The 22,171-nt window shown below is 41.1% G+C and overlaps 1 protein-coding gene across 2 annotated transcripts in view; it reads left to right on the top strand.

Annotated features, from left to right (window-relative positions):
* Positions 1-332: 332 nt before the first annotated feature.
* The window catches only part of NCOA5 (nuclear receptor coactivator 5), a 30,453-nt gene continuing 8,614 nt past the window's right edge, over positions 333-22,171 (top strand). For both annotated transcript variants that reach the window (XM_022564968.3, XM_022564970.3), the window contains exons 1-3: positions 333-485; positions 12,227-12,293; positions 20,897-21,223. In XM_022564968.3, the coding sequence (XP_022420676.1) occupies positions 12,256-12,293; positions 20,897-21,223 (365 nt within the window). In that variant the 5' untranslated portion in view covers positions 333-485; positions 12,227-12,255. The remainder of the gene's footprint in view (positions 486-12,226; positions 12,294-20,896; positions 21,224-22,171) is intronic.

Here is a 22,171-nt window from a genome sequence, read left to right as displayed (position 1 = left end):
GTCTCCAATACACACATCTATAGGTGTTGAGTTTTATGCAAGACGAAATCAAGGTATTCTAGGATTTAAATGATCTATTTCCACAGTTAGAGAGGAAAGAAAGTACTCTGAACATCAGAAGAAAGGCGAAGCCCTTTAGGTGGAGGGGACCAGGACTGGGACCCATCCTCAGCCGGGGACGCCGTTACTAGGCAACCCCTCGCGTTCTCAACCACCGCCCGAGCCACTTCCACGCCCTCATTGCTAAGGAGATCGACGCTCCAACTCAGCCCTGCCGCAAACCTGCGCGCTCTTGCGACATTGCCGCGCCTGCCGCTGCGTGCGCGCCCTCTGCCCCCACTCTCCGCCCCGGCCGCCATTGCCTCGTGCCCGCGCTGGTCGGTTGGTGGCGCCTTTGTCCTACGGCGGGCAGGTGGGCTGAGGCGGAGGCGGCAGCGGCGGGCCTAAGGCGGAGAAGCGGCCGGGAGCCCGCCGCGCTGGTAGCGGTGAGTGCCGGGAAGCGGTGGCCGTCCGCCGAGGCGTGGGGCTGACGGGCAGGCGGTTGAGGGGGGCCGGGGCCGGATGGGGAGGCTGAAGCGGGAGGGCCCGCTCGACGCGCGGCCGCGGCCTCGGCTCCTCTCCGGGTGCGCGCTGGGCTGCGCATGCCTGGTGCGGGGCGCGGCCTTCTTTGGCTCCCGTCGGGCACAGGCCCGGCCAGTCGGAGCGGCTGGAGGTGGGCTCCGGGCGGGCGGCGCCGCATTGCCGCCTCCAGTCTGTGCGCGACCCGCCGATAACAGCCCTCCGGGCTCCTCTGTAGGCTAGGGCTGCACACCCCGCGCCCCCTTCTCGAAACGTGAAGTCGCTCGCCTGCGGGTCCTCAGCGAGTCGGTGGCGCAGTCGGGATTCGAACCTGGGACGAGGTGGCCGGCCTCACCGGGCGTTCCGCTGGGCGCGCGGCGCCGGGCGGCGAACCGAATGCTCTGTCCCCCATCGCCGCCGCCCGCCTCGCGGCCCCTTGATAGCATCCTCGAGGCGTCTCGTTGTTATGTGACACCCTCCCCCCACACACCCGTTTTATAACGCGGACCCGGGTCCAGAAAACGGGGAAAGCAACCGGCCCCGCGGTTACCCTGGCAACTAGCGACCGAGCCAGCGTCCCAACCGGCTGGCTCTCTTTCTCTGGACCCCGGGCACTTTCCGCACCCGGACGACCCGCCGGGGGCTTTTTTTAGAACGGCGTTTCCCCTGTTTCAGTCTCTCGCGTTGCACTTTTATGTGCGTGTACCCATTGTACTGCTGTTTATTTACCAAATGTTACTTTTTTCTTCTTTAAACTGACTCTTTTCTCCTTATTAAATATATTTGTTTAAGGTGGAAACGTAAATCACGAAGCGTATGATGGAAAGCCAGTTATTTTTCTAATGCTCATAAAGAAATAAATACTTATGTATTAAAATAAACAGTGCGTCCTGATTCCTCCTGAAATTATTCTGCGTTCCACGCTCTGGGAAACGCTGCGCTAGGAGTATGGGGTTAATTGTGCTCCTTCTGCGTTTAGCTCTGTGCACAAAATTGTTCCCTGAGGCATAGCAGATTCCATGAAATGCCCCAGGGTCTTCGGGGATAATAATGTTGTAAGCTTTCTCGTTGTAAACTGTTCTCGTTATTGACTTAACGCGGGATAGTCCCAGAGAACTTCAGGGACTGCGCTCAAGGGCATCCGGTGTGCCTCCTCAGTTTTCTTGTAGCATCGTGGTGTGGTAGCTACCGGACAGTTCAAAAAAGATGTTTCTGCCAGCGCCGATGGATTTGGCTTTTGACAACTCTAGGTTTAATGTTTTGTGTATGAGTCAGTCTGGGTGTGAAAACTAACTTTGGTGTTGACTTTTCCAAAACAGTAAAGCCCAAGCTTTGCGCTGTGAATATTGGAGATCACTTGGCTATATTTCGACATCAGTTTCTTCCTTCATTCTGATTTCTTTGCCTTTCTTTTAGCTCATCTGTCACTCTCCAGATATTCTTTGAAACCTCTGACGGTCTTTTAACCTAAAACATAGAAACAGTGATTTTCCTTGTAGGCTGTGCTGGAGAAGGCCCAGTGGAAGGAATTTTTCTAGGCGCAGGTTGTTCAATGGCACACGCCTCTGAACACCACACTTTGAAGGAGGCATTGGTGAATTAACGTATTCATTAGTTAACCGTCTGTTCCTATTTGCAGTATGTCCATCAGCTCTGTTTTTGTGTGTGAGAGAGTAGATTGACTCTAACTCACTGAGAGAAAAGTCAGCATAGGCCATTCAAGGGTTTTTTTCCCTCAAAGGCTGTGTGAAAAATCCATATTCCTTGGGATTACTTTGTATGGGCACAGTGTAGAATTTACGGAAGGCTAAGGTAATTTTCTTCACATTTCTAAGCAGCAGTCCTGTGTGGAGAAGAAATGAGAATGTTATTTTACTCCAGTCAGTTTCAGAACTTCAGCAAATGGAGCCTCATCTACCAGTGCTCCAAGCCTAAGAATAAACATTTTTTGGAAAGGCTTTAGAAGCCTGATGAGAAGGAGCACCTGATGGTTTGAAACTTCATTTTAAATAACCATTGCAAGCATTCATTCTCTATGGCCTGCAGATGGCAGTGCCTTTGTACAGCTTATTATTTTTGTGCAAATTGGTGGAGTTCAGTTGTGCTTTTAAAAATGGAAAACCTTTGGAGGAAGTGTATTTAATATTTTATTCTGTTCTGTTTACATTGTTTCTTTGTGTTGGTTTTTTGTTGTTGTTGTTGTTTGCGGTACGCTTGCCCCTCACTGCTGGGGCCCCTCCCGTTGCGGAGCACAGGCTCTGGACGTGCAGGTTCAGCGGCCATGGCTCACGGGCCCAGCCGCTCCGTGGCATGTGGGATCTTCCCGGGCCGGGGCACGAACCCGTGTCCCCTGCATTAGCAGGCAGACTCTCAACCACTGCGCCACCAGGGAAGCCCTGTTTCTTTGTTTTTGACTCTCCGCACTAGGAATGAAACATCTATTCCTACACTCACTATTACTCTTGGTGGTAATGATAACATACAACTAGCAGTGCTTATGGTTCACAAAGCAGGTTTACAAATACCAACTCATTTTCTCCTGCCAATCCTCTTGTGAGATAGGTAGACCTGTCTTATTGTTATATCTTTTTTGCATATGAGGAAACAGTGGCTCAGAGAGGTTATATTTCTTGCCCAAATAACATATTAGTAGAACATATTCAAGAAATTATTGAAGGTAAAAGATTTTGTGGTCAAGCAAAATTGGGAATTGTTGAGGTAAAGCATTGTTCTTACTCCAAAACTTCTCAGAGGCTTTAATATACTAAACATGTGCAATGTAGATGTCCAAGAGAGGAAGGTATTGTGATGCCTTTCTCTTGCTCTCCTCCCACGAACATCCTATGGTAGTAGTGTTCCCCCAAACTGACCACTCTTTCTTCTATTCTCGGTTTGCTCTCTGTACCTTGCCCTTAACTAATGATTACCATATGTCTTTAAGACAAATACTTTTAAAGCTCTATCAGCCTTTTTGTGCCAAAAGATTTGTCCTGTGAACAGCGTACACATTGTCCAGACTATTCAGTTACTTGAAGTAAACTATCAAGAAGTTAAAAGAGCAGTGACCAACAGAAAATTACCCTCTGTGTAATTCTCATTAATGAGAGGCATTAAGGAAAGGATCAGGGTAAGGCCACTGGCTGAAGCAGCAGCACATTAGGGAAATATGGACTGTACTGACAGCTAAATATATAATACCAGCATGCCTGCTGCTTTTTAAATGGTGGTTTTATTACCACCAGATACGAGTATTTATAGGGATGGTCATTTTCATTCTTTATCCTGTCACTAAAAAATAAAAGATAATAGGTCAACTGGACCAATTACTTTTATGTTAAGAAAATAATTCCCCTCAAAGAATCAGAACTTTTCCAGACCATAAGACTCGTTTCCCTTTATTTCATGTTCAAAACAACATTATTGTTGACCTATGCAAAGACCAACAACTTTAGGCAAAGAGCAGGGGAACTTAAGTTGCATTCGTGAACAGTTATAAAGCAGAGTGTCTTATAACTTTAGTTCTAAAAAATATCTTGAGTGGTCCCCTGGTTTGGATCTGGAGTGATTGAATTACTGAAGGTTAGGTTGATTCTGCAATTAGTGGGCAAGCTTTGAAGAACTTTGAATTGTAAGTACTTTGGCTTGAAGTTGCATACTTAATCATGCAGTTGGAGCTTGAGATAGTAATAACAAGTATTTAGGGTCAGAGATGATACAAGAAATTAATTTTTAATCTCTATTCAGAAATTACTTTTGATATCCAAAAGAAAAAATAGGAAAAACATGACTTTCACTCAATTTTACAACTTAGAGTTATAAATATATAATTGAACTTTTTTGCAGCCTTTGGTAAACTTACAGTAGGACAGCATCAGAGTCACTAGAACAGCTTTTTGGAAATACAGATTCTTGGATGCAGCTCCCCACCCCAACTCCTAACTGACTTATCTTTGGAAGAGAAAGCTAGAGAATCTGCCTTTCAGAAGCCACCCGTGCAGTTTTTATGTACGTTAAACTTTTGAGAACCCCTGATTTAGGACTTTAGAAAATGAGCTTTCACTGAAAATGGAAGGTTGAAGCAGGTTCTAGTACTAATCTATTTGTATAAGATTACTAATGGGAATTGACAGCTCTGGTTTATGGTTGAGTTTCCGTTAATGCGTTTGTTTTAAGAGAGACATTAATTTTAACTATAAAATGTTTTTTGGCTTCATAGTTTGAACTAGAGGTAAGAAGAATAGTTATAATGTCTGGAGTTTTCAATATTTTAATCCCTTCCATTCACATCAGTCAGATGTTTTCACCTTATGGAGAAGAAAGCAGACCTACCAAGATTGCATGGTCTGCTTAATAACTTTAGATTTGCTTCACTTTGCTTGTAATAGTGTGAATGTGAAATTGTATGTATATGTCCATTTTTCTCTTTGTTGCATTTAGGTATGAAAGCAAAATGCCTCAGAAGTTCTAGCCCCTGCCAGCAAAACTATACTGACAGCTCTAGTTTGCAGAATTTAGAGAGAACTTTAATGGGTAGTTTGACCTTTTTTAGCCAGAGAAGTGGATAACATGCTGTTAAAAAGTGGCAAGCTTGGTGGTTAATATTTTTCCTGCCAGTTTATAACTACAGGATTGGAAAAAGAAGCTTAAATTTTCAGGATACTTTTTAAATGATCAGATGAAATTGAAGGGAAGTGATGGACTGTACACTCCTTGTGGGGGGAGGGGGCACTGACCTTATAATTGGATATTATTATTACCTTTAGCACCATGGAAACTTGGGTTGATCCCATTTCCTTTGGAGGTTGCTATGTGATTATACTTTCTATACTGTTTTCAGGGATTGTATTTTTACAGATTTTAGCCATTGTGAGATGTTCTTTGTAACATGTTTATGAGCTATTTCCCCTTGAACACAGGAGTTTAGAAGGGTTTTTAAATGGAGAACCTAATTATATGTTATGCATAAACTACAGGGATAAATAGATAATAGAGTAGTACTGTAGTTCCCAAATACCTGCCAAGAATCACCTGAGAAACTTGTTAAAATGCAGATTCCTAGGCTTCATCCTCAGATTCTAAAAGTTTGAGAAGGGTCTGGGAATCTGATTTTTAAACATCTTCTCAGATGGTGCTGATGTATCTTCATTAAAGAAATGTGATGTGGAGAGTCAAAAGAATATATATATAAACGAAGGGAGAGGGTGAGGAGTTGTTTAATGGGTATAAGAGTTAGTTTTGCAAGGTGAAAAAATTCTGGAGACCTGTTGCACAGCTGTGTGAATATGCGTAACACTACTGAACCATACACTAAAAATGGTTAAGGTGATAAGTGTATATGATGTGTTTTTTATCACAATTAGATTTTTTTTTATGATATTAGAAAAAAATGAGGAAGAGCGGTTTGTTGTTTGTTTCTTCGTAATCAGTGGATTGTTGCTATTAAATACTGATTCCTCTGGCCATCAGTTCATTTTATATCCCTTTATTGAAGGTAAAATCATAACGTTTTAAATATTTTTCTCCCACATGGTCCCTTCAGTGTCAAACCAATGATCCTTCAAGGACATTATTATAATGGGCAGTAGTTTGAATGTCTGAGGTTTAAATACATTCTTTTTTTGAATATACATACAGTAAACCTTCCTTAATTTGGCTTCACTGAAACTCTGTTTATGGTAGTTCAGCGCATAGACTCCTAACAGGCCCTCTTGCCACCAATTTCTTCCTTTGCCATGGCAAAGTTTTTTGTTATCTAGTTTACTCTGGCTTGCATCTGTAATTCCTCTCTTTTCCTGCTCCTATCCTCCCATCCCCTACATTAAACTCCTACGGTATTTCTAACTTATGTCCTTCACACCACTCCTTTCCCTTTGCATGTGCTGTAGTGACTTCTCTCTTTCTGGTAAACTTCTGCTCATTCTTCAGGACTCATTTTAAATGTTACTTTTAGGCCTTCCCACCTCCTCCACCTCTCCCTTGCCCCCTATTCCTCCCAGTCTTCTCTCTGCCCTGCCACACACATACACATAGTTAGGCCTTCATTATCTCTGCCACAATCCCACTTTAAATTATATTGTGATTATATACATGTGCCTCTCTCCTTTATTAAGCAGTGAACTCCTTTAAGGCAGAGACTTTAGCCTTGTTGTTTCCGTATATCTTAAGACCTAGTATAGAGTGTGACACGTGGTATGTATAGAAGCATTTGATGTACTGTACTTTTTAAGTTCATTAATTTAGTTCTCTAAGGATCTCTACTTGTACAGTTTACTGAAATTTTACCTGTTTTAAATACACCTGTATTTTGAATTTTTTGTAGGTACAACTTTTTTAGTAGTTTAGATTAGCTCAACCTTTGTCAATCCAAATTAGTGAGCTTTTTCTCTTAGCTGATAATCTTGAATCAATATAACTAATACAGGTAGAATATCCACTTTATCAGGTTCAGAGAAATTAAGTGACTTGACTAAATCCGCCCGCATCCCCCCAAAGTAGGACTAGAACTCAGATTTGCTGATCCGAGCCAAGTGTTCTTTTCTTAAAAGAAGTCAAAAGGGCCGAAAATTAAATGTTGACAGAGAATTTTTGTCTGAGAGGTTGAAGTGAATAGAATGTCAGTAGCAAAAGCCAGAAACATTGTGGTTTGAGGTGATAGAAATCGAAGTTGTAATTGAATAAGCAGGTCCTATCCTATTGAGTGTCTGGGGCACTTACACATTGCAGTGACCAGCATAGACTGTGCCTTTTCCAGATACCATCAGCGTTTGATCAGGGAGTCCTCGCCAGTATTTAGAATGGAAATCAGGTCTTTCTACTCCCTGTTGGAGTCAGCATAACATGTTTAAGCACTTTAGTGTCAGACACACCTGGTTTTGAGTTCTAGCTCTGCCTTTTGATCATCTTGTGACCTCAGCTAAGTCACTTAATTTCTCTAAACTTCAAATTTCCTCATTCACAAAATAGAGATCATAATAGTACTTAACTCCAAGAGTTGTAGAAAGGATTGCATGAGATAATGCACATAATGTTCTTATGCAGGCTCTTTCCCCCATTCCTGTTCCCTGGAATAATATTCTAATACCATTAAGGGCATAATAATTATTTTAATTAGAAATTGAAGGAGATAATCAAATATGAGGGAACGTGTAGTTTTCAAAGTGAGCTTAAAGGATTGATTTAGAAACAGCAAGCAGGGCATTCTCTTATCCCTGACTCTTTACAGTATAACTCATTATGATATCCCTGATGTTACAATATATCATCAAAGTCATCTTCATAAGTATAGTTTCAATGAGAAGTCCTGTCCTTTCCCTTCCCAGTTTTAGGAGTTACTGTGTGATATCCACTTCTCATCAGTATGGTTTTCCAAGTACATCACCTTTGTCATCATGTATCTCCAATTTAATAATTCCTGATTGTTGGTTGGTTTTCAACTAGACCTTTTGGCAAGCTTTATTTCATTTGTAATCACTTATTGAAATTGTAGTGAATTCCCTGGCGGTCCAGTGGTTAGGCTTCCACTGCAGGGGGCCTGGGTTCAATCCCTAGTCAGGGAACTAAGATCCTGCAAGCCCTGTGGCGCAGCCAAAAAAAAAAAAAAGAGAGAGAGAAAAGAAATTGTATAGGCTTCTGGGTTATTTCAACCAGTCGTGGTACTGTCAAATGTTGTGGTTCAAAATGCACTTGTTTAAAGTAGTTCTCACTGTTTTCCATTGTGATAGTCTTTGAAGTATAAAAATTGGTGTTAAGGTGAAAAGAATTATTTTACAGTGATACAGTTAAAAAATAGAGCATGGGGCTTCCCTGTTGGCACAGTGGTTAAGAATCCGCCTGCCAGTGCATGGGACATGGGTTTGAGCCCTGGGCCGGGAAGATCCCACATGCAGCGGAGCAACTAAGCCCGTGCGCCACAACTACTGAGCCTGTTGTGCTCTAGAGCCCGCATGTCACAACTGCTGAGCCCACGTGCCACAACTACCAAAGCCCGTGCACCTAGAGCCCGTGCTCCGCAACAAGAGAAGCCACTGCAATGAGATGCCCGCGCGCCGCAACAACGCAGCCAAAAGTAAATAAATTAAAAAAAAAAAAATAGAGCCAAAGCAGTTTCTGATACTATGAATGAAACATGCATTTTTATTTATAACATATCTAAGAACCATTGTGTGAACCCTGTCTGGCATATTAGTCTAAAATAAAGTTGTAGATTAGGCATTGTGTCTTCCTTTGGGAGTTCTTTACCCCATTCTTTTGTGATTTAAAATAGCTCTGCCACTTCCTGTATAACATTATGTTTTCCAGATTTTTTTTCCCATTTTTTCCTTTTATGTAAATCCCTTCAATTGATGCTGTTTTTCTTGTCTAAAAATTCTTACCTGAGTAGTACTTTTAACTGTTTTCACCCGTTGGAAATTATAGATATTCAGGTGAAAGTTAAGCACCTTGTGGTGATGGTGATTTTGAATGGCATTCACATTGCTAATAAATTGACAAAGTATAGAACTACCAGCCAAACTGAGGTGGAAGAGACACTAAGAGACTGAGTTGGCCCGGATAAAGTAAAGCAGGAGGGAAAAGAAGCACCATTTCTTCCCTTTTCTATGCAGAGGAGGCATTCCACCTCTCCTTGGAGGCTCTTAAGTTACCACTGCCCTCTTGTTAATTATATTCTCTCCAATTTTGTTTCCCACCTAATGTCCAGAAAGATTCCCAAATTGTCTTTCCGTCTGTTTTCCCTTCTCCTTTACATTAATATTTCTGTTTCCTTGGTGTAGATTATGTATCTCAGTAAGGATTAAGAAATAAAATAATCTAATTCAACTAATTAATACAAAAGCCTCCTTTACCAGTCCCAGTATTTTCATTTTCAGAGAGAAACTTGTTCAAATGAACCTCCAATTGATGAGTTTTCAAATTGTTTGACAGAAAATTGGGATGGGGCAAGGTTTTTTTTTCTGATTCTTTAAATCTTTGCTGTACCATGATAAGCCCCCTGAAGTTATTTCCACTTTTGGTAGCTTCTGTAGTCTACCTGTATTTCTGAACTCCTAGGTTTTCCAGAAGTTCTGTGTGCATATATGTTAGGATTTTTTCTGTATGGGAATTGGTGGTGATAATAGTTTTTCATAACTCTCACTGAAAACCCCTCCACCTCTACCCTAACCTGAGCAGTGAGTCCTCTTAGATGGCAATGAGACTATCAAAATTTTCCAGGTCTCATTTTCTCCATATCTTACTCAAGATGGAGGTTTAAGGAACTCTTAAATAGGAATGAATAAACAAACACTTGACATACCACACTAAAAGTTTGCTAACTCCTAAAATTAAGAAAATAGTCTAAGAATTCTCTTTTTTGCAAAAGAAACGTAAGCCACACCATCCAAATATAATTCCTTTGTACTACTCCATGAAAATAGATACTAGGAGGCAAATTACAATCAGAATCGTTTAAAGATATAATCTTGAATTTTTAAATCTTTCAAATGATTGCAAAAAAATTTCACCAACTTCAAAGGAAAATATTTACCTCCTTCATTCTAACTGGAACCAGTTTTGCTCCAAAGGTGTATGGTACACGACTACTTTGGTCTCCCCAGTCCTGTATATAATGGCCCTCACAGAATTGGATATAATTATACAATGTAGTAGTCCTTTTCATATGATGAGGGCAAAATTATATAGTATTTATAGACACCGATTAGAGTAGTACCATATGTTCCATACTGTCACCTAAACATTTGCCAGGTCAAGTCAATGTTTAGATGAGTTTTCTTCATTCACAAGGCCATTTAATAATACATGGAATCCTGCTGGGAAATATGGTACCTATTTATTTATTTTTAAATAGCTATTTATTTGGTTGCTCCGGGTCTTAGTTGTGGCAAGTGGGCTCCTTAGTTGCGGCAGGCAGGCTCCTTAGTTGCGGCTTGTGAACTTTTAGTTGTGGCATGCATGTGGGATCTAGTTCCCTGACTAGAGATTGAACCCAGGCCTCTTGCTTCGGGAGTGTGGAGTCTTATCCACTGCGCCACTAGGGAAGTCCCTATGGTACCTGTTTAAAAGAATCTGCACACCACCAACACCACTCCCCATGTATTCCAGTGATACTTTGAAAACTACTTAAATAAAGACATTACATTTGTCTCTGAATCATAGTCACCGTATATTAGAAAGCAGTACAAAGTAAGTGAGCAGACTAGGTCAGTAGGCCCTTCTAAACCTGAAATGATACTCTTCACAATTATATATAAAAGGAACTAGATACTCCCTGTAAGACCTGTCATTATACAACATGTAATTCAGGCCTCAGTGAACTTTAAGGGTTGTAACTTGTGACATGCAGTACCAAACCCATGGTCAGGTATTACTGGCCAAGTCCTTCAGAGAACATATTTTGTTACCTTCAGTTTGGTCAAAAGCCATTCTACTAAAGATAATGGACTCTGACTTAAAATGGAATTGAAGATCATTCTCATTTGAACAGGAACTCAAAAGTTGACAACATAGCAGGGTAAAGGCTATACAAGGCCTCTTAAGTTTTGTTATTACTGTGGTCTTTCACATGATAAGATTCTGGTTAGAATTTTTCAAACACATAATTACTATTTTAAAGCACTCTATGTGAGTGCTTAATACCATTTAATGTCACTAGATACACTGTTAACTGCTTAATATGGAACAAGGAATAAAATTACACTGCAGCAGAAAGCAGTTTTATTTCTCCATTTACTAAAGTATGAAATCTTTAATGTACTTATTTATCTTTAAGGCATATAAAAATTGTCAGGTGTTATCTTTGGGCATGGATTGGTACTTTAGATACTTCATCAGTTTTTACTTACATAATGGTGTTTTTATTATTCAGTTTTTGCAGAGCAGGTTTGTTTTGTTTTTAGCAGGGAGGCTTTAACTGCACAAATTGGCTTTCTGTAAGTTTGTATGTTTCCACTGTTCTTTATCTGGTTGTGTATGCTAGGCTTCTGTAACGAAAACTTACGATCAGTGTTTTATTACCTAACCTTACTATACCAAATGCCAGTTTTTATTCTTAGGTACTTGCCTATGAGGGTTATAGATGTTAACATGTCATATACTTTGTTTAGAAAGTAATAAATTTCTTTCCTACATCTCATCCTGGAAGATTCTATCCAGTGGAATGCAACACAAGGCAAACTAAAAGGAGGCCCTGCTTCATGGAATATTTGAAGTTTTAAGACAGTGGATTCCAGCCATTACTTCTTTATAGCATAAAATGGAACTATTTGCCTTTGCTCTTTCTTTTTTTTTTTTTTAATTCTCTTTCTTCCTTTCTCCTCCCTCAAAAAAGAATCTTACAGCTGGTTCTCCAAGAGTTTAGAAGACAACCTTTTCCCCTTTCAGAGGGGGCAGTTGTTAGTGTTAGGCTTGGCATAGTGTCAAAGCATTGACATAATCAGTTTTACACAAATTATGTGTTAGCTAGAAAACTAAGGGACATTCCCTACGAAGCCATGACAATGTACTGCCGTAACTTAATAAAAATTGCCCAAGTGACTGTGCGTCTGCTGAATGGATTTTCTTACACCATCTGGTTGTCATTGTAGTTTTTTTGTTGTTGCTTTCATTTGAAATGTGCTGATGATCTTGTTTTTATTCCGTAGCATTGAACAGATGGGTTGATTATTCTTTTCAGATATTAATAAGGCAGCGGAAAGAAGAAATATGAATACGGCTCCATCAAGACCCAGCCCCACACGAAGGTAAAGTACCCTGAAGCAGTGAGTTACCTTGGGAGAGTTGGGCTCTGGGGAGTTAAGCCCAACTTCGTACATCAAGGGTCTTTTCTTCCCCCCAACAAATCAGAAACGCTCAAGCAAACAATAAGAACATGAACCTTGTGTGAAGGGCCTTGCTGCTTTTTTAAAACTTACATCAGGAGATGCAGAGGAAGCTTTGTGTTTTCCGTGACAAACCCAGCAAGTTCAGCTTGCAACATAAGTTGCAGGCGATTGGAAGAGGATAAACCTCTGTCTGTCCCCAGCTCACGTGTCAATGGGAGCCTCCACAGCAGGAGGAGTGCCCGAGGGTCGTTGGTGTGTGCTGCGCTGCCCTGCAGCAGGCAGCAGAGATTCGACTCTTCATTCCAAATGGCTGCTGGTCCAGATGTTAACCCAGGTTTACAGAAAGTGCTGCTTGAGAGATTGCTACTGTGCCTGTGCTGCAGATCCCCTGTGTGCTCGCATGCTTGGGTTACCTATCGAGGGGAAATAAAAAGGGCAAAAACACCCCACCTCTCAGAAGTCTCCCTTTTTCTTAGCTTTTCTGGAAATAAAAGGCATTTCCCCAGATGTTCTTCCACTATTTACAAAAGAGGTAGTCCTGATGTGTATCCTCAAGATGTGCATTAAATTGGTCCCTTCTCTTAAAGAAGAGCCTTATTAACGTTACCATTTATACCAAAGATGAGAATATTGTATTCAAACTGTCTGACTCCGTAAACAGCACACAAATGGATGTAGTGTGTGTGGTTTTGTGTGGAATGTGGACATATATATCTCATATCTGGTGTCTCTTCATGGCCCAAGTGGATATTCAGTATGGGTTTTGACTTTTCCCCTAAGTAAAACACCAGTTTTCTGCCTAAACTATATACCACAGTAAACTACATTTCATATGATAAACTGAACACTGCTGAGTACCATGAATCCTAGTCTGTACTGGTAGCTCCACAGGTCACCTAGGGATATACCCAACTAGCTGGGCATTTACACATAACATACAGTTGTCCTGCTTTGGAACAAAAACACCTATAGTTTGTTATCTACTTATAGGAAGGAATGGCTGCTGTGTGTTTGGTGTATATGCCCCCACTTGGATGTGAGGATATTTTCTAAGCTACCAGGATTAAATTACGCGTGTCTGTTCTGCAGAGCTCAAGCAGACCCTAGAGGCAAAGTAATGCTGCTGATTTCAGTTAGATTCTTTGAGCACTCTGCCTGCACAGAGGAGTTGAGTCTGACACCACAACTATAGCTACACCACAGCTGTTAGGTGGATACCCTGGTCATCCATTGGTTTCACTGCAGAAATGAGCATATACATTGGTATTCTGTTTGTTCTCTCTAACACCATAACGAACACCTGCAGCTTGCAGGTAAATACTGTATTGATTCATTTTGTGTGTATGTGTGAGTATGCTAAAGAACATAAACGAATCCTGTAGAACTTCAGCAAATCCATATAATGTCTGCTTCCGTTGTGCTGCATCTAACCATGCTGCAGATGTTGGGCAGTCCCTTCTGTGTTGCTCCTTGCCCCAGTAAACATGGAATACAGGTGGCTAAGAGTTTGCATCTGTTGGTCAGAAGTATGGGGCTCCACTGGAAGTTGTGGTTGCTAAATGACTTGAAAGGAGATACGGTGTATATCTAATTTCTAAGGGGCTCTAATGTGTGTGTTTCTGAAGTAGGTAGCTTACCAGGAGTGTGGAATTGGTCACTAAAACACTCCATTGGTAAAACCCTCCTCCTTTCTGTTGTCCCCATGATGCTTATGATATCTAGATAATGTTGGTGTGTTTCCGCAGGCAAAAACGGGGCAGTGCACATCACAGAATACAGAGTAGTTCCCATTTGTGCTATGGGTTGAGAAGAATATTTTATGTCATTCCATTAACAGTATACCTAACCAGATGCTTTTAACATTTCCAGGTGATTGTAGGCATTCAACCTGCATTGGCAATGTAGGGGAAATAACCAACTCACCTGGTTGGAATCCAATATAGCCATTGCCAGGGCAATTTATATTTTAAATTGCATTAAATTTAAAAGATTAATTTCATCCCAACCTAAAATGCCACTCCATAATTTCATCTATGATAGAAGAAATATTTTATGCTGTTTTTCTTCTTTTAATACCCCCCCCAAGGAAAAACATACAAACAACATTGGAGGGGGCCTTTTAAAATGTTCTCCTTAACCAGATTTACAAATATAAATACACGTTACTTTTATATACCTTTTAATATATCATCTTCCTCAGAAATAAATTCTAAAATGAGGTTGTTTGGGATGTGGATAGGGCTGTGGCTTCCCACTTTATTTACAATCAATAGAAGGGACAGCTAGGCTAATTCAAATTCCATTAAGAATCAGTCTTCCTTGGTGATAGTCCCTAACTGGATTCCTCATCGTGTTGTTTGCCATGATTAAGTTTCATATAGTCATGCTTAGTAAGGTTCGGGGAAGAGGGGTGTTCACATTTAGTAAAATCTTTTCTGGGCCCCATCTAAAAATCTAAGCAGAGTTTTTTTACATTTAATAAAAATAAAAATTTTCAAACCTTAAAGCCAGATAAATTGAACATTGTATTCAGAATAGAACACTAACATTTTGATCATTGCCCTGATCACGAATTATCTCAAGATATACCAATAGGGTAGAAATAAAATACAGTAAGTAGGCAAAGTGAGTGGTTAGTCTGGAAGGGGCTAATCATTTCTCTGAGGGTGAACACTGGATAGCACTGTCTTTTTGGGTGCATGCTTCCAATCAGAACCTTGAGATAATTCCAAGCGAACCAGTATGTTGACAACAATCCAACTGCCTTCATTTGGCAACCCTAATCATTTTATGTGCCCCCAGGCATAGAGAAATGCATTATTCACAGGAAAAAACCCCACTGCCTATAGCACACATTTCCCTTAAGTTGTAACTCTGTGTCTTCAGTGTTGCTACTTTTAATAAGAGAATTGTTCTTAAGCATGTTGGCAGGACCTTTGTAACATCTTGTTTTGCTGGACTTTAACCTTGAGTGTCAAAACACCTCAGTATCTTTGGGAGTTTTCACAGGATTATCACCTCTTCAAATGTCTCTGTAAGCCACGGTTCTGCTGGCTTTGCTCTCCCGTTCAGTAATATGCCTCCCTAATGACTGCAGCTGTCAGAATGTGGTTCTGACGATATTGGCCCAGCCAAGCACAGAATTCTGCATCAGGGATCCCTGCTCTGGATCAGATTTCAGCCTGAATTCTCATCGTTTAATCCTTGGACCACTTCATTGGACTCCATTGTATGCATTGAGTACATTGCATAGTTACCATGCAGCTTGTCTAGCATTGGTGCTAGGCATCAGTCCTTACCTTCCTCAGAGACTGGACCATGATTCTAGTCGTACCTCAGTTCTCAGTTTTCATCTTCAGCTCAACACTTCGTCAATCCAGGTCTGGAATATATCCTTATGCAGACGTGGCCTCCAAGTGAGACTCTGCATTTCCTAAACCTTCCTGCATGACCTGAAAAAAAGCAAATAGAATTAACTTGTCTACATCAAGAACTCTGCAGAGAATTTCCCTATGTATTCGTGAAGGATGTTAGGCCTGGTGCCTCTTCGGTGAAAATCATCAAGGATTGGTTCATCAAAAATAACCTAGTCATCATCAACTATATTTCAGTTCTTTAAAGAAGAAAAGAAATAACCTAACTGTAGACAAGTTTCTTATGTAGCCCGAGGTGATTTCTGTGTATCCACAGTGTTAATTCCTTTGATAACTGCTTGCTCCTTGGGTATGAGACAGCCCTAGCTCTAGGTGGGCTTCACAATTAAAGATTGCAGGCTGTGATTACCTCTGCACTAACACTTAAAGAAGAGCCGTCAGTTCTCAGCAAGTGCCGCCTCTCTGTACCAACAGAAGAGTCGTATTTGTGTTTGAGAAAATCATCAGTGTGCTTCCTAGGGAGAAGCATGGGCACTTATAAAATTTGGATTTGTATGTGTGATATCTCATTGCACCCCATTATCCTACCTGCACCTAATGGCAAAATTCTGTACAAGTCTGTTGTCTCTGTTTCTAACAGCATGGAGCGCGTGGTGGGGGATCAACATCACACAGCAGCCGGCCATTTAGAGAATGGTATTTGTGGACAGTATCTGTGACAGAACAGAAGTACGAAGAGCTGATGAAGGATTTTTTTTTCAGGAGCAAAAAAAAAAAAAAAAAGGCTGGCCTCCCAAGGAAAATATTAATGTGAACAGAAAGAAAAAAAGGAGATGCTGACAAAGAATAGGACAGAGGCCTTCCTCCCTAACCTTCTGTACAGCCAAGGCCGAAGGACACCATCCTGGGCTTGAGGTCTCAGTCTCTAGACAAAGAGAAGCTCAAAGTCCATCAGTTGTCCAAGATAATCATCTTATCAGTAAGCTGTCAAATGCCTAGTGCTCTGCACCCCCCTGTCACCCCAGGAAGAGGAGCACTTCTGCCGGAAGCACCTCACTTGCCACGGTTTTTCCCTTCACCCATCCCTCCTTACCTCTCAGATGTTTCCAAATGGTGTGACTTTATTTCTCTCAAGGCAAAGAGTATTTGGCCTTTTCCCCCCTCCTGCTGAATAGCTGAGGAATTTGCAACAGAATTTTAGTGGGTTTTATCATTTGCCTTCAGTTTGTGGACTCTGGTTCTGAAATTTCTTTAACAACTATTCAGTTTCTTTTTAGCCTCTAGTGACCTAGTACCTGAGGGTACAATGCATTGGTCTCCAGTTAAACACCTCTGGTACTGTGGGATGATATAGTGAACTGTATTCTCCAGAAACTTACTTCTAACCCATTTGTTATCTGAGGTCAAGCATCTCATTGAGCAGGCTTCACTTGCGGCACTCTGGATCCTGCACACTGTACCACCTTTTTGTTACCCGGTTCTTGCTTTGAGAAACATGTTGGGGCCAGAAGCAGGAGCCCTTTTGTTCTGGGGAGTTCTTTGTTTGGGTTCTAAAGTGACCTTAAAGGGTTTTTTGTTTTTGCCTCCAGAAGAGCAGCAGTCTGCCATACTGCTCGTCTTTTGGAGAAAGGAAAAAAGCGTTGCCTTTTCATTTTAGAGAATTACTATCCTCTCTGTCCCTGCTTCTACCACTCCTTTGGTTCTTCCCCATGTGAATATTGTCTCTTCTACATTTTTACCCAGAAGGTAATTGAGGGGAAATTTGTAGTTTTGTTGCACACAGACTTTAGATTCATTGAAGGGAGGAGAGTGCTTGCCTTCCCAAACTGGAAGCACGAACCCAGATTTGGGGAATCTAGGGTGTTATGGTCAACCTCCAGGGAAAACTCTTGACAGGTGAGTAAGGTATTTCAGTGGATTCAAAAGAACGAGCACCAAATATGGCATTTATAATTATCCTGAGTCTGTGAGAAACATGCTCTGACATGGTGTTCTTATCCCTGTCCCCACCCCTGTTTTCACCAGCCCACGGCTTTGTGTGTGGTCTGTGGTCTGTCAGGTTCATGATCCCTTTCAGCCTTGATTGCCAGGGAACACTTGAAATCTGATTCCACCTCTAATAACTGTTTCTAACTGCTCCCCAAGGCAGGTTTATCTGCTGATCATTAATCCAGAAATACTTTACAGTTGTCCCTTTCCATTAGATCCTGGGTATTTGCCCATATTATATACACTAGATCAGATGTTACACGTGTTAGGCGGATTTATGTGACATAATAAAAGTTGAAGTAAAAATCTTGGTTAGTCTGCACTTTATTTTAATAGGAAAAATGTTTAGCTGTCCTCATTTAAATTCTCTAGTCTCCCATATGTTTGCTCCCACAAATCAGGAGTACTTGTGAGCCTTAAAACATATGACAAGGACTTTTCATAGAAGCAGAATTGGCATTTAAATTGTTTTTGCTGTGACCATGTGGATGAAGTGAAATTGAGGTTTTCTTCCAAGCTGAGGGCATCATGATGAATGCCCATATGTGTAGTCATGGTAGATGACAAAACTACAAAGAAAACATGATGCCTGCTCTTGAGAGGCTTACATTTTAGTTGAACAATTCAATTCATTAAACATTTACTGAACTCTTTTCTGTGTCCTATGGATACAAAGCATTTGGAAGAACTTACTGTTTGGTAGGGAAGCCATGTAAACAAATAACTACAGAACAGTGTGATAAGTGCAGCAGTAGAAATATGTGTGCAGAGCAAGACTCATTTAACATATTCATGGAGCGTCTGCTACATGCCAGACAATATAAACCTATGCGGTGGCTTTATCATGGAGAGTGAAACTGACAGTCCTTGTCCTCATGGACTTACAGTCTAGTAGGGCAAACAGACATTAAACAAATTGATATGTGACGTCAAATTGTGATAAATGACGTCAAATTGTGATAAATGAGTGAAAACAAAGTGCTATGAGAGAAAGTGGCCAGGATTTAGGGACAGAAGATAAACTTTTAAACTAACAGAATCAGGGAGTAAGGGATACTTCAGCCTGAGACCTGGAAAATGAGTATGGATTCGTTCCTGCTACTCAAGTAGAGGCATCAGGAAAAACCTTGACTAGTTATAGCTGAAAGGTCAGTATGGTAAGAAAGTGGTGAACTAGGGAGAAGGTGAGACTAGGTTGGAGAAGACAGGAGCCAAGGCCAGGGAGAATCTTACTAGCCTCAGTAGAGATTTTAGACTGAATTCGAAATACTGTGGGAAACCAGTGAAGGGTTTTATATGTGTAAAAGATCACTTTAGAGTAATCTGGAGAAAGATTGGGAAACAGGCAAGAGAAGAGGTGAGAAGACTACTTTAGAAGGCTCTTGCTGTGGTTTTGGGGAGAGATGGTTTGGGGTTGGCCTTCAGTGGTACTTTATAGAGGTAAAGAAATGGGCAGAATGGACATCAATTTCAGAGAAAGAGTTAACAGAATTTGGAAATGTGATTGGAAGAGTGGATGCGACTTTAAGGAAAGGATGACATCCAGTTTCCTGGCTTGAGCAACTGAGTAGGTAGATGAGATGGAAAAGAATGGAGGAGGAGGAGCATATTTGTTGGAAAAGATCAAGAGTTCAGGGTAGGTTCTACGGAGGAGGTAATCCTTAAAGTGGGTCACACGAGAAGACGTAAAAAGGTAAACAGATCAAGATGAGTAATAGAAATAGTAAGTGCTCAGAGTTTAGCAGGAGGGGTCAGCGGTTGCTAGAGATTAGAGATTCCGTGGAAGACATGGGACATGAACTTGCCTTTGAGGATTGGGTGACACCTGAGTTAGTGCAAGAAGAACATTCCATGTTGAAAAGCCATATGAACAGAAATGCTGAGATGCGTAGTGTGAGTTAAGTCATAAGAACAGCTTAAGTAAAACTAAGGAGGTTGGATCAGGAAATGGGGGAGAAATAATAAATGCAGAGGGGCCAGATCCGTTAGGGAAGGGTGCCCAGAAGCGTGATAGCCAAGCTGCAGTTGGTGACAGGTGGAAAGTCAGATGATTAATCTGGTATTTGCTGAATGAGTTGAAATCTGGAAGATTGGGTTTTGATCTTGTTTTTTGGAAACTCTTGGTGGCGCCAGCATAAAAATAAGAGTTTGGATTGAACTTAGAAATCCAATGAGAATGAACAAGAAAAACAAGCAGGATTCAAGTGACTTAATGGGGATAGAGAAGAAAAATCAGTTAATTTTCAAGAACTTAAACCATGGTAAATGGGAAGATGATTTTAGGCAGAAATGAAAAAGTCAGTCTGGGTCTGATTGGGTTGAATAAGAAGTTGGGGATGAGTTCCCAGTTGGGTGGGATGTCTCATGAAGAATATTGAAGCAGATCAGGCCAAACATACCTGTGACTTCAAATACTGTTTTTTTTTTAAACAAAAAAACACCTTGGCAAAAAAGGAATCAGGTTCTACATAAACCTCAGACTGAGAGAGACCACTTCTCAATAAGTATGTTAAGAAGGTAGAGAAACTGAGTGTTCCTGTACCTGACTGTATGTCTCATATTGTACTTCTTTCTTTTTTCCCCTTAATTTGATTAATCCTGCTAGATGTTTTAAGTGACGTTTTCTGTACTTTAAGGACAATGCCTTTGATCACCGTTACTTTGTATGAGATGGTGCCATTTGCTCATTTTTTCTTCATGAGTCTTGCCCCTTATTATGACACACACACGCACGCACGAACGCATGCAACGTTCCGCCCCTTTTAAAGTCTCTTTCGAACAAGTCTGATGGGAGGAAATAGGTTCTGGGGGAAGACACTTTCACTTTGAAAACCTGTTGAGACAGAGATGATAGTTTGACATGTATACAGAATACTGAATTAGTCCCTGAAGCCTGATGAACACTATGATCCCAGTCAGAACTTTTGACTCTGGATCATACATTCTTCCCTCAATATCCTAATCTTTTGAGATTCTAGAACCTACTAGTCTTTATTTGCTGACCAGATGGTAACTATCCTTAAAATTTTAATCATGTTCTCACTGACTGCCGTATTTTAGAGAAGAATGCTTGGAGGGTGGGGGCTTCCTCCAATAAAGAGCTGAAAGGTTGGCTCCTTCAATTTCTTTGTCTTAGCATTTTCTTGCTACCTCCCACAGGGATCCATATGGCTTTGGAGACAGCCGAGATACAAGACGCGATCGATCCCCCATTCGAGGAAGTCCAAGAAGAGAGCCCAGGGATGGCAGAAATGGCCGGGATGCTCGAGATAGCAGAGACATGCGAGACCCCCGAGATTTGCGGGACCACAGAGAGAGCAGAGACATTCGGGATCACAGAGACAGCAGAAGTATGCGTGATGCTCGGGACATGAGGGATCCTAGAGACTTTCGTGACCTAAGAGACTCTAGGGATTTTCGAGATCACCGGGACCCCATGTACGACAGATACAGAGATATGAGAGACTCCCGAGATCCCATGTACAGGTACCTGTATAGCTGTTCTGCTTGGCTTTTTTGTAATAGTCTTTTTTATGTGTGTTCTGCTGAGCTAATGGAAAGCTCTGTGTAGCAGTGACTTTATCAGCCCTATATTTCCAGTGTCTGTCAGATGGTAGATGTGCTGCTTAATAAGTATGTGGTGAATGTGTGAATGATGATGAACTGTGCTTAGTGAATGAATCTCCCTGTGGCCTCTGAAAGGCGACATCATGCAAATGGAAAAAAAGATGGAGTACAAATTGTTTTGGCCGTGCAAAACCGCAGGGAAGATGCACAAATGGCCAATAAATACGTGAAAAGATGCTCGACATACTTAGTTATCAGAGAAATGCAAATTAAAGCCACGATGAGATACCACTTCATACCTACTGGGATGGCTATAATAATTTATTTTAAAAAGAAGTGTTGGCGAGGTGTGGAGAAACTGGAATCCTCATACATTGCTGGTGGGAATATAAAGTAGTATGGCCACTGTGAAAAAGTTTGACGGTTCCTCAAAAAGTTAAATATAGTAGAATTAATGATCCATCAGTTCCACTCCTGAATATATATCCAAAAGAATTGAAAAGAGGAACTCACACAGATGAATGTGAATTACATAGCAACACTATTCACAGTAGCCAGAAGGTAGACACAATTCAAATGTCCATCAATAGATGGATAAAAAAATGTGATATATCCATAAAACAATATTATTTAGCCATAAAAAGAAAGGTAATTCTGACACCTGCTACAACCTTGATGGTCCTTGAAAACATGCTATGTGAAATAAGCCAGACAGACACAAAAGACAAATACATGTTTTCACTTATATGAAGTATTTAGAAAAGGCAAATTCATAGAGACAAAGTAACAGCAAAGGGGGTTGAGTCTCTGTTCGGGGTGATGAAAAATTATTTATGTGGATTTTTTTGGTTTTTAACCACAGTTTTT

This window comes from Delphinapterus leucas, chromosome 15 (genome assembly GCF_059928025.1).
Source record: "Delphinapterus leucas isolate spDelLeu-1000000601 "Yukka" chromosome 15, BTC_Dleu_Yukka2, whole genome shotgun sequence".
NCBI lineage: Eukaryota > Metazoa > Chordata > Mammalia > Artiodactyla > Monodontidae > Delphinapterus > Delphinapterus leucas.
The sequence above is the reverse complement of the archived record's forward strand: the minus strand, read 5'-3'. Positions and strand labels throughout refer to the sequence as shown.